Below are 12817 nucleotides of genomic sequence, written 5' to 3'. Positions count from 1 at the left end.
CTATTCAGGCAAATATCGTCAATTCTCGTTTTGTTGTGAAATCAAAAACGAGATCTCCGCGATCTATGGGCCGATGTCGACAGCCAATGAGGTTTCTCTTCTCTTATCACATGACCTTGAGGAGCGCCCTGAATCCTTTCACGGTTTCTTGACAACCGACTCGCAGGTGATCAGACTTTTCCATGAGTGTTCCCAGCTGATTTTTTGAAAATTGCGTGGATATTATCATCGAAATTTCGAATATAGGCTCTCTTTGACACGTACGGTAAGTACACAAATTTTCAGAGATGAAGAAACAATGCAGACTGCAAAAACACGTTGTAGTGTCGAGTGATGAAACGCCGGTTACATGCGTACAATTTCGTGTGACCTTTGCACTCGTAGCTCCCACACAAACGTTTTGCGGTTTTCTCCCCGGAAAGTCAAAATTGTTTACCTTTAGTATCGAAAGTTGGGGCAACCTGTAAATAGGTTTTGTGTAGCTATAAAAATTTCACCTCGCTTTTCACTGCAGCTCTGACTAATAACGTAAATAAGTGGTGGGCGTGTGCCGTCTGATCAAGATGTCACAGTGCGGAAAAAATGTATGCAGTTCATCTGAAACGGTCACAGCATGATCATGTTACTGATGCGTGATTACGTTTGCATTACTGACAACGGAACACTCATTTACGCCCATTGACAGGTCATTCTACCGGCTTGCATTTTAAAGCGTCAAAGACGGTTCAAAAGAGCTCTGGATGTACACGAACATAGTTCAATCATGGAGCTAGAAATAGACGTTTCTAGCTCCATGTCTCTTGCTCCACTTTTCAATCATAGTTGTAGTTGAGCGCACAACTGTCTCCGACGATTTTTGTGAGTTTTGGAAAGCCCATCACACAGAATCGTCGGGGAACTTATGAGCTTCAGAACAGCAGCAACATAAATCAGTAGTTCCTACTTTCAATGCTCCATGAAGTTGAGTACAAGCACCGGTCCTGTTATTATGTCTGCTTGTTGTTGAGAGCAGAGACTTACAGACAAGGCACCTGGGCAGTTGCTTGAATTTTGCGTCGAAATGAGTTATATGCACAAGGGCCATGACACACAGCTTTCCATTTGCTCTCGTGGTGAAGAGTCATGGATCTGTGTGCCATGCATGTGGCACAGTTGTTTGTGAGAATCATAGTTGAACTAAAAGTAAATTTTTGATAGTCAAATATAGTCATCAAACCGTCAATATGATAGAGCATTTTGGTGCAGTAGGGGGAAAAATTATTCACACCTTTTCAATGCTACTAAATGAATATTGCCTTGTCCATTGCAAAATTGTTCAGACGCATGTACTTCTATTAACTTGCATTTCTAAAAAAGGAAACAGTCTTTCAGTGTTGTTTGCAATGACAAAACAAACTGGCTTTACCTAAATGGTGCTATTCTGTTGCTATAGAATTTGTAAGAAGCATAAATATTGTAAAGCAGTTGTTACTTAATTTGCAAAGGCCGTTTCATTTGACAGTTTGAATTCAGGAAACAAAAAGTGGAAAAACTCTAATTACTGAATTTAATTGTAACAATCAGAAGGTGTGCAATCAAAGGATTCATTGAAATTCCAATAATTCAAAGTGGCATGGCAGCTTACCACAATATCAGTTTCCTTCCCACGGTTTTATTGCCAGGGAAGTCTAAAAGAATATAGCTGTACAGTATTATGTAGATAGTGGATTATGATATCTTCAAGTAGGACTAAACGTCAATATTCCTATTTACATTGCAATTTGTTTGAAGTCTGTCTTTGTTATAAACCTCCCAACGCCATGAATGCATCATAGCAAGGAGGGGTGGTGCTAGGACGTATGTCACCCATTGGACATGCACTCACCAGGCGCTTCCTGCCAAACCCTTGTCGTAATGTTGGGCAGAAAATGTCTCTTTGGGGCACATGTACGGTCCACTACTAAGTATCCTTACACTGGTAAGGGCACATGCAGGCATTGTGTTGAGCATATAATATCAGCAACATTACCAGAACATCCCTCTATCATTTCTGTTGTCACTAAATTCTCAAAACAGCTTTGACAAGGGAACTATTGTCAGTTATGCCCTCAAGGTATTACGTTGTGAAATTGACTAGAAATCCCTCTGACCTTGATGAACTTTACCTCACAAAATTCAGTGTATGGGAGGCAGAATGAATAACAAACACTCAGGTATATTTGAATTACTGTATTATTTACTAACATATCAAAAAACAGCATCCAAGAGTCTCATGAATATGTGCCCATAAGGTATTAGTACCCATCTAGGGGTAAAATTTGTGTTAACTATGTTATAGCCTTCATTCTCATTGATGCAGTTTGACCAATGCTACATACAATAGCAATATAGCTTTTGTAAATGTTCCTGCAAGTTTTAATCATTCACAACTGTTCAATATTTATCCCACACCAAGAGTCTTCAACCGTCTCACCACCTGTTGGTACAGTCCCATTATCTGCAATAGGATCAGTAGACCTCTACACTAAGAAATGGAAGTGAAATGAAATGATAATAAATCTCATTACAGATCAGATAATGGTTGTATATCCATTTCCATGAATTGATTTCACTTCCTCTCTGTGGCTGTGCTGTACAGAGGCAAGGCCTGTAGCAAGGGCAGTCAAAAATACCTACCCTTCAAATCTTTTGTATGGTATTTGTAATCAGATGGATACTAGGACTCCACAAGATTTGCATCTATCCAACAATGGAATCCCACAATGATCAGGTCGTGGAGCAATGTACAAAACCGGTGAACAATAGGTGTAGTTTGCCTTGTAAAATATAACGTAACCTTTGTCTCGTATTGTCAAAGAGAAAAATCGCAACAGACGACCTCTGATATGATTTTGATCATACAGACTTGACAAGTTATCAGTCTGTCTGCTGATAATAATACGTGTATCTTTGGTCCACTTGAATGGATTGACATGTTGTCAGAGGATACTACCTCGCTGTATATTTAGAATTTTCTCTGACATATTGTGCAGCAATATCCATATTGAGTCCCCATTTTAGTCTCTGTAAAAGCTGCACTGACATTGAGGGGAAAATCTGCTATCTAGAGTGCCGAGCAGTTCAATGGTACTGGTCACTGCAACAAGAAGGCATCATGGGTATTGTTCTATCAAGGGCAAAGGAACAACTTTCAATTTTCACATTCTTTAGCCTCTGAGATATCATACAAAGGAAAATAACTTCTACATGTAAATAAATTATCTACATATTATTATACTCCCCCTTATCAGCTTATTTATGCCATAAATTTGCATAATTTTAGCCTTGATGTGTCCCTTTGTTCCAAGCTGGTTCACACTCAAAACTACTATTTGAGTTTGAAGTGAGGCCCAGATACTGAACAAAATGTATACACGTATATATGTGCTGATTAATGTAATAATTGTTGTTTTAGATTAGGGATTGATTTGAATTTACATGAAGGTGCCCAGACCTGGGTTTTGTTATATTGGGTATATTCATCATGTTCAATGAAGAAAAGTGAAATGTTCTGTGTGGTCTGGCTAGGATAGAATTTCAGAGCCCTTTCTTCAAATGTCTAGAATATACATGTAGACTTTGCCTTCCAGCTACTGTGAACCCACACTTTTGAGGGTATTGCCCAAACTGAAACTTACTGGTCAGACGAAATCTAGACTGCCAGTACTTCCAAAACTCTGCTGGTATGATCTTACAGGTAGCTATTTGAAAGGCAAATACTGTGCATGAAATGTGGATTTCATTACATAACTCGTAAAGTCTGAACATTTGGCAAATTTGAATATCTAATTTGAGTCGGTTGTTGTCTTTTTATAGAAATCATGAAAAAACTAAAGATGGCCTGAATATTCATATTGGAAAAATAACTATGGTGTGAAGCATTCCAAAACTACTTCTTTTTAAGGTCACAGACAGTTAATTGTGTCTGCAGTGTTAATTACACATGTATTATTGCGGGTACACAAGGCCAAAGAGAAACGACACTTTCTCATATGGTAGTATAGCCTAGGACTTGCCTGTTTTATGATAGAATTGTGTGCCCTACGCTCCCTCTTGGGCGCTGTATTAGTGAAATGTACATTGTAACTGAGAAGGTGTCCTGGATTAATGCTGATGTGTCGACATCAAGTGCACCAAATAATTATAAAGAAAGCTTTCTTCTTCAATTTTCTGCAGAACATCTAAAAACCTGTGACCAAAAGTTATCATGCATAGACAAAGGATAAAATCTACAAAATAATGCTCCATTATACAGGGTTTCATTAAGTTTTGAAGTAGGGGGCCAGAATGGAAAAGTAGGCGACTTGCAGCTGCCATGACCACAAAGCGGTCATCGTCGGGGGAGGGTCCGGGAGGGGGTGTTCCCCCTCCAGCCGAAGGCCGGAAACCCTGAAAAATGAGATAAAATTCACTTTTACAGCTCACAGTCACTTGAATTTCTAGTATTTTCAGGAGAATTGTCAGCAGTGTTCCAGGGCAATTTGTGTTCATATCATAAAAGCCATTTCCTGGAGATTAGGCCTAAATATGATAATTCATAATTAAAAATGATAAAATGTGGTAATGTTGACGATATTTTGAACAAAGAAAACTGAAGTCTTTAGAGCCTCTATGCTTTTAGGAGGTAAACTATAATAATTCACTATTATTAATGATATAAATTTGATATGTAGATGATATTATACAGTGTTACATCTAGACAGGGGGATAGGGGATTCCTCCTCTGTTGAAATGTTGGCACCCCCAATTTGTCAAGGGGGACCACTCCCCCCCCCCCCCCCCCCCCCCCCCCCCCCCATGAAATGGTGCCAGTCACACCTTAGAGGTACAAGTAGAACACATGAACTGATGAAATGCCCCCGAAATTTTCTGGTAAAGGGGGAAAATCCCCCTTGTTGATGCCATCCTTGATGAAACACTCATATTTTAAGCACAGTAAATGAGAAACTTTTCATTAATGTATATTGTTATGCTTAAAATTAAGAACCCTGATGTTTGGTATGGAAATCTGTTGATGAAGGACTGTAAGACCACTAGTGGGGAGGTAAAAAGGATAATTTATATAACAACAATGATAAAAACTGACAATCATTACCATATTTCGCAAATAGAATCAAAGACCCTCAAGGTTATTTGACTATATGGGTATGCAAAGTAAAACCTTGATATAGGATATGAAAATTTGTACGTTCAGAAGCTCACATTTGGATTTAACCTGACGATCATTTTGAAGTGAATTTAGAGGTCTGATCGTATTGTAAACCACTCTAGGCGACGTTCTTATTGGCGTCGATAGACCGAAAAGCAGTACATATCATACCTCCAGCTGGTTATATACCTTCACATTTACGCCTACCGCAGTGCAACGCACTCGGCTTACTAAATTCGAACTGTAATCGGGAAGTTTTTTCTTGAGAAAAAAATCAGGTCATTGCCTTCGAAAACAGTTTAAATCCACGTAATTATCCTTCTTTTGTTTCTTGGTCCACTTCAAAATCGAAGATCGTATAGCGAAGCTTGACCTTGCGATCGCTTCCGTCTTCATTTGTTCATCGACCATTTTGAGTTGAGCTAACGACGGCCGACAGTATGCACGTTTTCATTGCCGTATAAAAAGGTCACCACATAGGAATCAGCAATTCAGGTAGCCAATAGAATCGTCCGTTGCAATTCCGATTTTTATTGAGGCAGTATACTCAACACGTGCTGCATGCAGTAGTACAAAGCGATCGTATAGTCGCTCGCCTTCTAAATTTTGTTTCACATAAAAGCCGTTGAAAAGTTTGATTACACAGCTTGTGAAACTTCCGTATCATTTCAGAAGGTAAAACATATTTTAGCTATGAAAGAGTTCAAATTTTCCGAAATCGTGAGAGTAACCGGTCAATTTCGCCGGCTGCCGGCTCTTAATGAAACCCCTGTTTGTAAATATTGGCACCTTTTTCATATGAAACCCAGTAATAATCTACCTCTTTAAAGTTGAAATGGGAAGACATAATGTTCCCACCACGTTTGTCTACACATACCCAACGTTAACATTTTATACTCATGACGATTGAGTTTATGGCACATGACACAGTTAATATGATAATAATAGTAGGAAAGAGAGTAGGTATGTGTGTCCAGAAGCATATTTATATAGAAACCATGAGGCTTGTGAACAGTCATTTCATACAGGATGTCTCAGATCCATCGATGTTGGAATGGTTTTGTTATCGGCTCATGCTGCTGTTCTATGTGGAGAATCTCTCATGTTTTACCTACAAGTTTCCACAGCTTCTCAATGAACCAGACTGCAATGCTATATCAAATCTAATTCAAACAGTATTACACTCGCTTGCTCCCAATAATATTTTAGTACACTCGCCTGCTCCTAATATGCATTTTTTGTTGTCAGTTATTTTTCGCACATTTGATACAGATGAACCTATTATTTTTTGAAGTAATTGTTACCAGAGTTTGTTCCGTATGGAAGTTGTTTGTTTCATCCTACCAACAAAAACATCCCTAGTCAAGGTACACCAGAACTTTGCACTCAGGCTGCTACGGTGATGGAAAATATTGATATGTTAAGTGATGTAATTTGTCTCATGTGACATCACAATATTTGAGTATTTTATCTGTAGTACTGTGCATACAGAAGTACTTGAGTCAACATTCATAGATCAAACATTTAAATACTTCAGTCTGCAAAGAATGGCATGGAAATGATTATTTCTTCCCCCCTGAGCTCCAAATTTAATTTGATAATTTATTTATTCCCCTTGTCTTATCATAAAATGCCTTTTTTCAGTTACTGTTCAATTCTGAAATTGTCGTTTATGATTACTGAACAACACAAATACATGTATCAGGCGGGAAAATAGGTTGTCTGCGGTCAGGCAGAGCCCAAGAGTTCAACAAACTTTTTCTTGGCAAATGTCCAAGTTACTATTCTTGAGTGGGTGATACCATTACATGTGAGGGCATACAGCAAGGGACTGGGTACATAGTACGTGTGAATGCACAAGTACTCCATACTAAAGTCTGAAGTCCCACTGTCGATAGTGTTTTTCTGAACTCTTGTGAATCAAATTGAATAGTTTTTAATTTGGCCCAGGGAATGAGTCATGAATTTTTCGACGTTACTTAGCTGATATGTAATGTAGGTCACATAAATGACATTGTACATGTACATGTACCCTACTCTAATGACCTTCTGGTAATATACTTTGCAGTCGCTTCATTCCTTAAACTCAAAATTCTAAAATTTTGGGTCAGCCCTATGCAATTATATCTTGTTCATATAATGTGGTATTTTTCTTCCTTGGACATTATTTGTAAGTAACATGCATGATGCTTTTTCAAATACCTGGAGAAAATAAGGAAGTTAACCCTTTGAGCCCTAAAGTTAATTTTTGTCACCTTTATAAAACCTACCCCAGTCAATTTTTTTCAGATTTTTGACAAAATTTTGATACAAAATGTTAGCCAACGAAATATGATATCTATTTAGTCCAAATTATCAAAAGAATTACAGAATAAATTTAAAAATTGGTAAACTTGCACTAAAATTTTGGCGGGAAAAAAATTACAGCACTTAAAGAGTTAATCTTTTTTTTTTCCAAGTGGAATTTTCTTGAACAGCAGATTTTTTCCTTGCGACATTTCCAAGTTTGCACCGGGTGAGAGCAATTTTGATATTATTATTTCAAAAAGTTGAAATTCAGACTATTAATTGATGTGAATAATGTGAAGAACTCGGGCAAGATGGTGTGTTTAAATTGGAGGTTCAAAAGACATTGAGCATAAATTTCAGTAATCCTAGGCTTGTAAATTGTGAACTATGTGCCTCAGAAAAAATTATTTTATTGATGGACTATGTTTATTGTGAATGTCAAGCTGTCTGTGATTCCATGATTTTGAACATTGCTTGGTGCAATCAGCTGCTATCGGATATTTCCGTTTGCTTGGATTTCCATATAGTGTTAATCCATTGAAGTGATAAATAATTAATTCATACATCCAATGACCCCATGGTGAACTCTGTAGATAATTTTCTTCCAACAATTGAAATGAACCAATTTTTCTTCCGTTGACTCAACAAAATGCTGACTCAGCAATTTTTGTCATTAATGATTAAAATTGTCTGATCTGGTATCCCAGCAAACAGCATGCTGATCACCATGTTTTCCATGTTGAATTCTATGGAGCTCACATAAATCTTTTGGAAGTCAAAATAAGTGCTGGGAGAATGGCAGTGTAATCTTTTTCACAAATTGTACATATACATGAACGTTTTTTGAGGTTTCAAAGTTACTGATTTTGATGTCAATGATTGGGCTATGCTGCAATTCATAACCCTACCACTCCATTTTGTGTGTTGTCTTTGGGAGTGTGGCCCAACAGAACATAACAGAGTTAGCAGTGGGGCTTCATAACCACTGTGGTAATATTGAGATGTACCAGGGTATGTAGTAGTTGTATGGTAATGTAGAGAATTTACAATCACAACATTTTAAAATGATATCTTAGTAGGAATTGTAAGTCCTGTTGATGCTAAAAGTGTCAAATTTATGGATAAAATAAATAATTAACTTTTTCAATCCTACCTCGTACCATGAGTTCTATCATTGCAAGGGCTGGTAAAAGCAATTACAGTAGTCCAGGATATACATGTAGATGTACATGTATGCTCTTTGTACAGACATACACAAATGATCAGAAAGGAATTTTATGAATTGTATTAGTTTTATCTCTTTCTGGGGTACATGTTTTACCTGCAGAACTTAATCTTACTCATCGAAGTAGATGTCTACTTGACACTCCCCCACCTGACGTTCGGAGAATAATATACAGTAAAACCTGTCTAAACTGAACCATTCAAGGACTGAGAAAATTGTTCGGTTTGGAGAGGTGTCTGGTTTATAGAGGTCCTTCTAACATAGAGTTCTATTGGAATGGGACTGGGTTCCCCAGAGCTATTATAGAGTGGTGGCCGCCACTCTATAATTTTTGGTAAACAATAGAAACTCATTACCATAACAATTACATTTATTGTTATGCAAATTAGCCGCCATCTATCAGAAAATCCTGGGGAGATCACTGGTTTAGACAGGTTTCTAAGTTTGTGAAGGAGTACTGCGTCAGTATGCAAATTTGGAAATTTGGAAACAAATAGTCACCATAAATGGAGAGTATAGATTACTTCAGATTCTGCACTGTATACTTTCCTACATGTGAATTATGCAAATTTATGCAAATTATGCACATTTGTGCATCAAAATATATCCACGTTGATTTGAAATTCTCACAATTACTACATTACTACATTTCATGCAATATTCCTATTTCCTTTGACAGGTATTTGATACTGGAAAAGTAGGCTCACCTGTGAAGTTCAAAAAAACAGAAAAAAGGAAAAAAAACAGCACAGAAAATAATCATCTCAAAAAATATCTCTTACGTATTATACAACACCATCTGTATAACGCACTATGGCTCCTAGTATCCCAGAATTCTATGCCGGCAAGAGCATTCTGATCACTGGAGCAACAGGGTTTCTTGGGAAAGTCCTGGTGGAGAAGATAGTAAGATGCTGCCCAAACTTCAATAAGATATACGTGATGGTCAGGCCTAAGGCTGGCAACCCACCAGAACAGAGAGTCAGTGATATGATCAACACAGCGGTAAGTGTCAATCCAATCTTATTCTTGCAGTTACCTGTACATAGGTACGAGAATAATATCTCAATACATCTTTGTTGAAGGGGATTAGCTGTTACTATTGATAATGATATACCTTGTTCAATAAAATAAATAAGTGTCTTTTCGCCTGTCTCTCTGTGTTCAATATGAGTAACAAAAAGAGATTTCTAGACTGGACTACTGAAGGTGAAACGAAATGCACCGTTTCTGTAATCATCCTCCTTTCTTGCTGCCTGTTGATGACTTAATTCCTTCTATATATTGGGAAAATGTGAACATCCTCACTTTATTGATTTAGAGTCTCAGATTAGTTCATGATTTTTCTGTCTGGGTTTACTCACTAATTTTCACACGACAGGTTTCCACATGTAGCTGCTGGCAATGACATGTTGAGTCATCTGTCAATCAGTAAATCGGTGCTCCGCCTACTTATTTGCATATTAAAACCAAATAAGAGTTATGTAAAACGTCAAAGGCTTGATGCTTGAAAATGCAAGATTTTTTTTTTCAACTTCTTGGTGCAGTCGTCAATCTGGTTATAGATTGTTTACTATTTGCCGTGTTGACATATTTTATTTTGTGCAAGACTGTAAGTCAGTCATGATAACCAGGACTAGGTATGGCACAGAATCACAGTTACATTCAGTGTTACCTGGCTTCCCAAACTCTGACCCCAAAAAATGATGTTGACATATGATATATATTGTACATGCCTGATACTTCCTATCGCCACCATAGGGTTTTTGTATTCCAATGTTATCAAATGAAAAGCTACTTTCAGATAAACGCAGTGTACAACTTCCCTATTTGCCAAATTCTCATCATTCAGTATATAACAGAACAGCCACTCGTAAGAATAAATGTCTTTTCATCCTTGGAAGAACTGTCAATATAATGTCAACCTTCTAATACAAAACTTTTGAAATTCACAATTAATGTATAGTTAGATGAATTTACAATATGATTGACATTGATATAAATGTCAAATAGAAAAAGTACACGCCCCAAACTTGAGAGACTTAAACTTTGCTCAGTCTTTCCGTAAGGAAACTTTAAACATATCCCTCTACCCAAGAAGTGGTTGGCCAAAAAAGTATTGTAAAGTTTGAGAGTCTGAATATCTGTCCCTGAGGCACGTTAGCGAGATCTGTGTTTCTATCGGTGTTTTTTTGAAAATGATCTCAAAATGGCTTTTCCTTCTCATGCAGCAACAACAGATATCTCTTACTCAACCCTTTCACAAACATATATATATACCCGTATAGACAGTGTATCTCTCTCAAAGTATGTAAACCTTTATCACTAAAAAGATAAAAAGAGTGGTCTCAAAGTACAGTGATCAGTAGATCGTGTACTTTAAACTATTAAGGGGAGAACCATTTGATTTCTGGGGGGGGATATGGAGGATTTTTGGAAAAAAAAATTTGTCACCAGGTGAGAGAGAAGAAAAAAAAAATTGATCCTGTCATGGCCTGAGAAAAAAAAAATTGTCATAACAGACAGAAGAGAAAAAAAAATTGTCACAATGCACCAGAAATAAGCAAAATTTGGAAACCCTATTCTCATGTATTCTTTGCCGGCGCGCCGCCATAGGCGGCGCAAATGTGTTACCACAAGCAATTCTTATGTTTCTTTTCCCTGCACTTATGATATAAGCATGCACTACATAGGTCTACTTTACACCTCAGTACACTCAATGTTTTCCTTCCCTTTTCTGACCCAAGAAATCCTATTTCATGATTTCTGTTGCAATATCTCAATGGCATAGGCACTATCTAAGGGGGACTATTTGACTTCTGTAAATTGTGAAAATTTAAAAACACAACACAGGAGTCAATAAACTAGTGTTAAAACCAATATATTATTTTCTCAATATAAATTTGTTAGAAAGATGTACCTTGACAATGAAAAATTGAGGAACAACAAATATAATGAAATACAATGTTTGAGCCTTGTTTTTCTGACCACAAACACCGGATCGCAAACATACCATATTCAGGCTTTCATTAGAAGCTGGCAGCTGGAGAAATGACACAAGAAGGTCACAGATTTTCCGTTCCTGTATATTCATTTGTCTTCAGTCTCTGGCAAACAGAACTGTTTTTCACAAATTTATTGTCATTGTTTGGTTGTTGAATATTGTGACTCAAAAACTGATCATGCAAAAAATGTAAAAAATATCAGTGTTCAATGTCATTTTCAAACAGTTTTACCGAGTGCAAAATAAACTGAAACTCCTCTCAGATTGCACCATTAAACACATCAATTTCTCAAAATTTCCAATACGAGAGGGGGAACCCCCCTCTCGTGCTCTCCCCCTTGGGGTATTCTAACAGTTTCACTTGGTAAAAAAATAAAAAAACAAACACCTCTCAGATTGCACCAGACTGCACCATTGCACACATCAATATCTTAAAAATTTCCATGCAAGATAGGGGAAAGCCCCTGTGACACTTTCCCCTAAGCCTCTCTCATGTTCTCCCCCTGTACTTTCAAAATTTGCCGGTCAGATATGCTAGTGAAAACCCTGTCATAATATCCATCCTAATTAAACAACATATTATATGGTTAGATACTGCATGATCTTTTATATCTTTATTTTATTGTGACTCTGAGTTTCATTTGATGGGTTCACCTTTTTTGAACCATCATGAGGTAACTGATGATAGTCTAGCAGGGTACATCAGGATTTGAAAGGTCTTTACTGTTCTGTATTTTGTAAATTTTACAATAACATGCATTGGTATTTAACTTTTCTTAATGGGGGGATCAGTCAAAATTTCAGAGTTAGAGAGGGAGGTTACTCAAATTCATCATGGTTGGCGAAGTGGGGGGGGGGGGGGTCACTCGAAATTTCGGAGTTTCAGGCCGTAAATAATGACGGTTCCCTTATATACAACGAATTACAAACTTGATGACCAAGAAAAAAAAAATTTGCACTGCTACTCCATTTGAAAAAAAAAATTTGATGCAGGTCTGACAGTAGAAAAAAAAATTGCTGTCACTCGGACAGGAAAAAAAAATTTGCTCCCATACCCTCTTCCCCCATACCCCCCCCCCCCAGAAATCAAATGGTTCTCCCCTAAGACAGTGTGTCTATTGTTTTAAACATG

At 37.3% G+C, this 12817-nt stretch overlaps 1 protein-coding gene across 2 annotated transcripts in view; it reads left to right on the top strand.

The window, feature by feature from the left end:
* Positions 1–108: 108 nt before the first annotated feature.
* The window catches only part of LOC139139835 (fatty acyl-CoA reductase 1-like), a 39913-nt gene continuing 27204 nt past the window's right edge, over positions 109–12817 (top strand). Inside the window, exons 1-2 of one of the 2 annotated variants that reach the window (XM_070708783.1) lie at positions 109–265; positions 9361–9686. In XM_070708783.1, the coding sequence (XP_070564884.1) occupies positions 9495–9686 (192 nt within the window). In that variant the 5' untranslated portion in view covers positions 109–265; positions 9361–9494. The remainder of the gene's footprint in view (positions 266–9360; positions 9687–12817) is intronic. The other variant, XM_070708775.1, reaches the window with a different exon arrangement.

Source organism: Ptychodera flava, chromosome 1 (assembly GCF_041260155.1).
Source record: "Ptychodera flava strain L36383 chromosome 1, AS_Pfla_20210202, whole genome shotgun sequence".
Classification (NCBI taxonomy): Eukaryota; Metazoa; Hemichordata; class Enteropneusta; family Ptychoderidae; genus Ptychodera; species Ptychodera flava.
The sequence above is the reverse complement of the archived record's forward strand: the minus strand, read 5'-3'. Positions and strand labels throughout refer to the sequence as shown.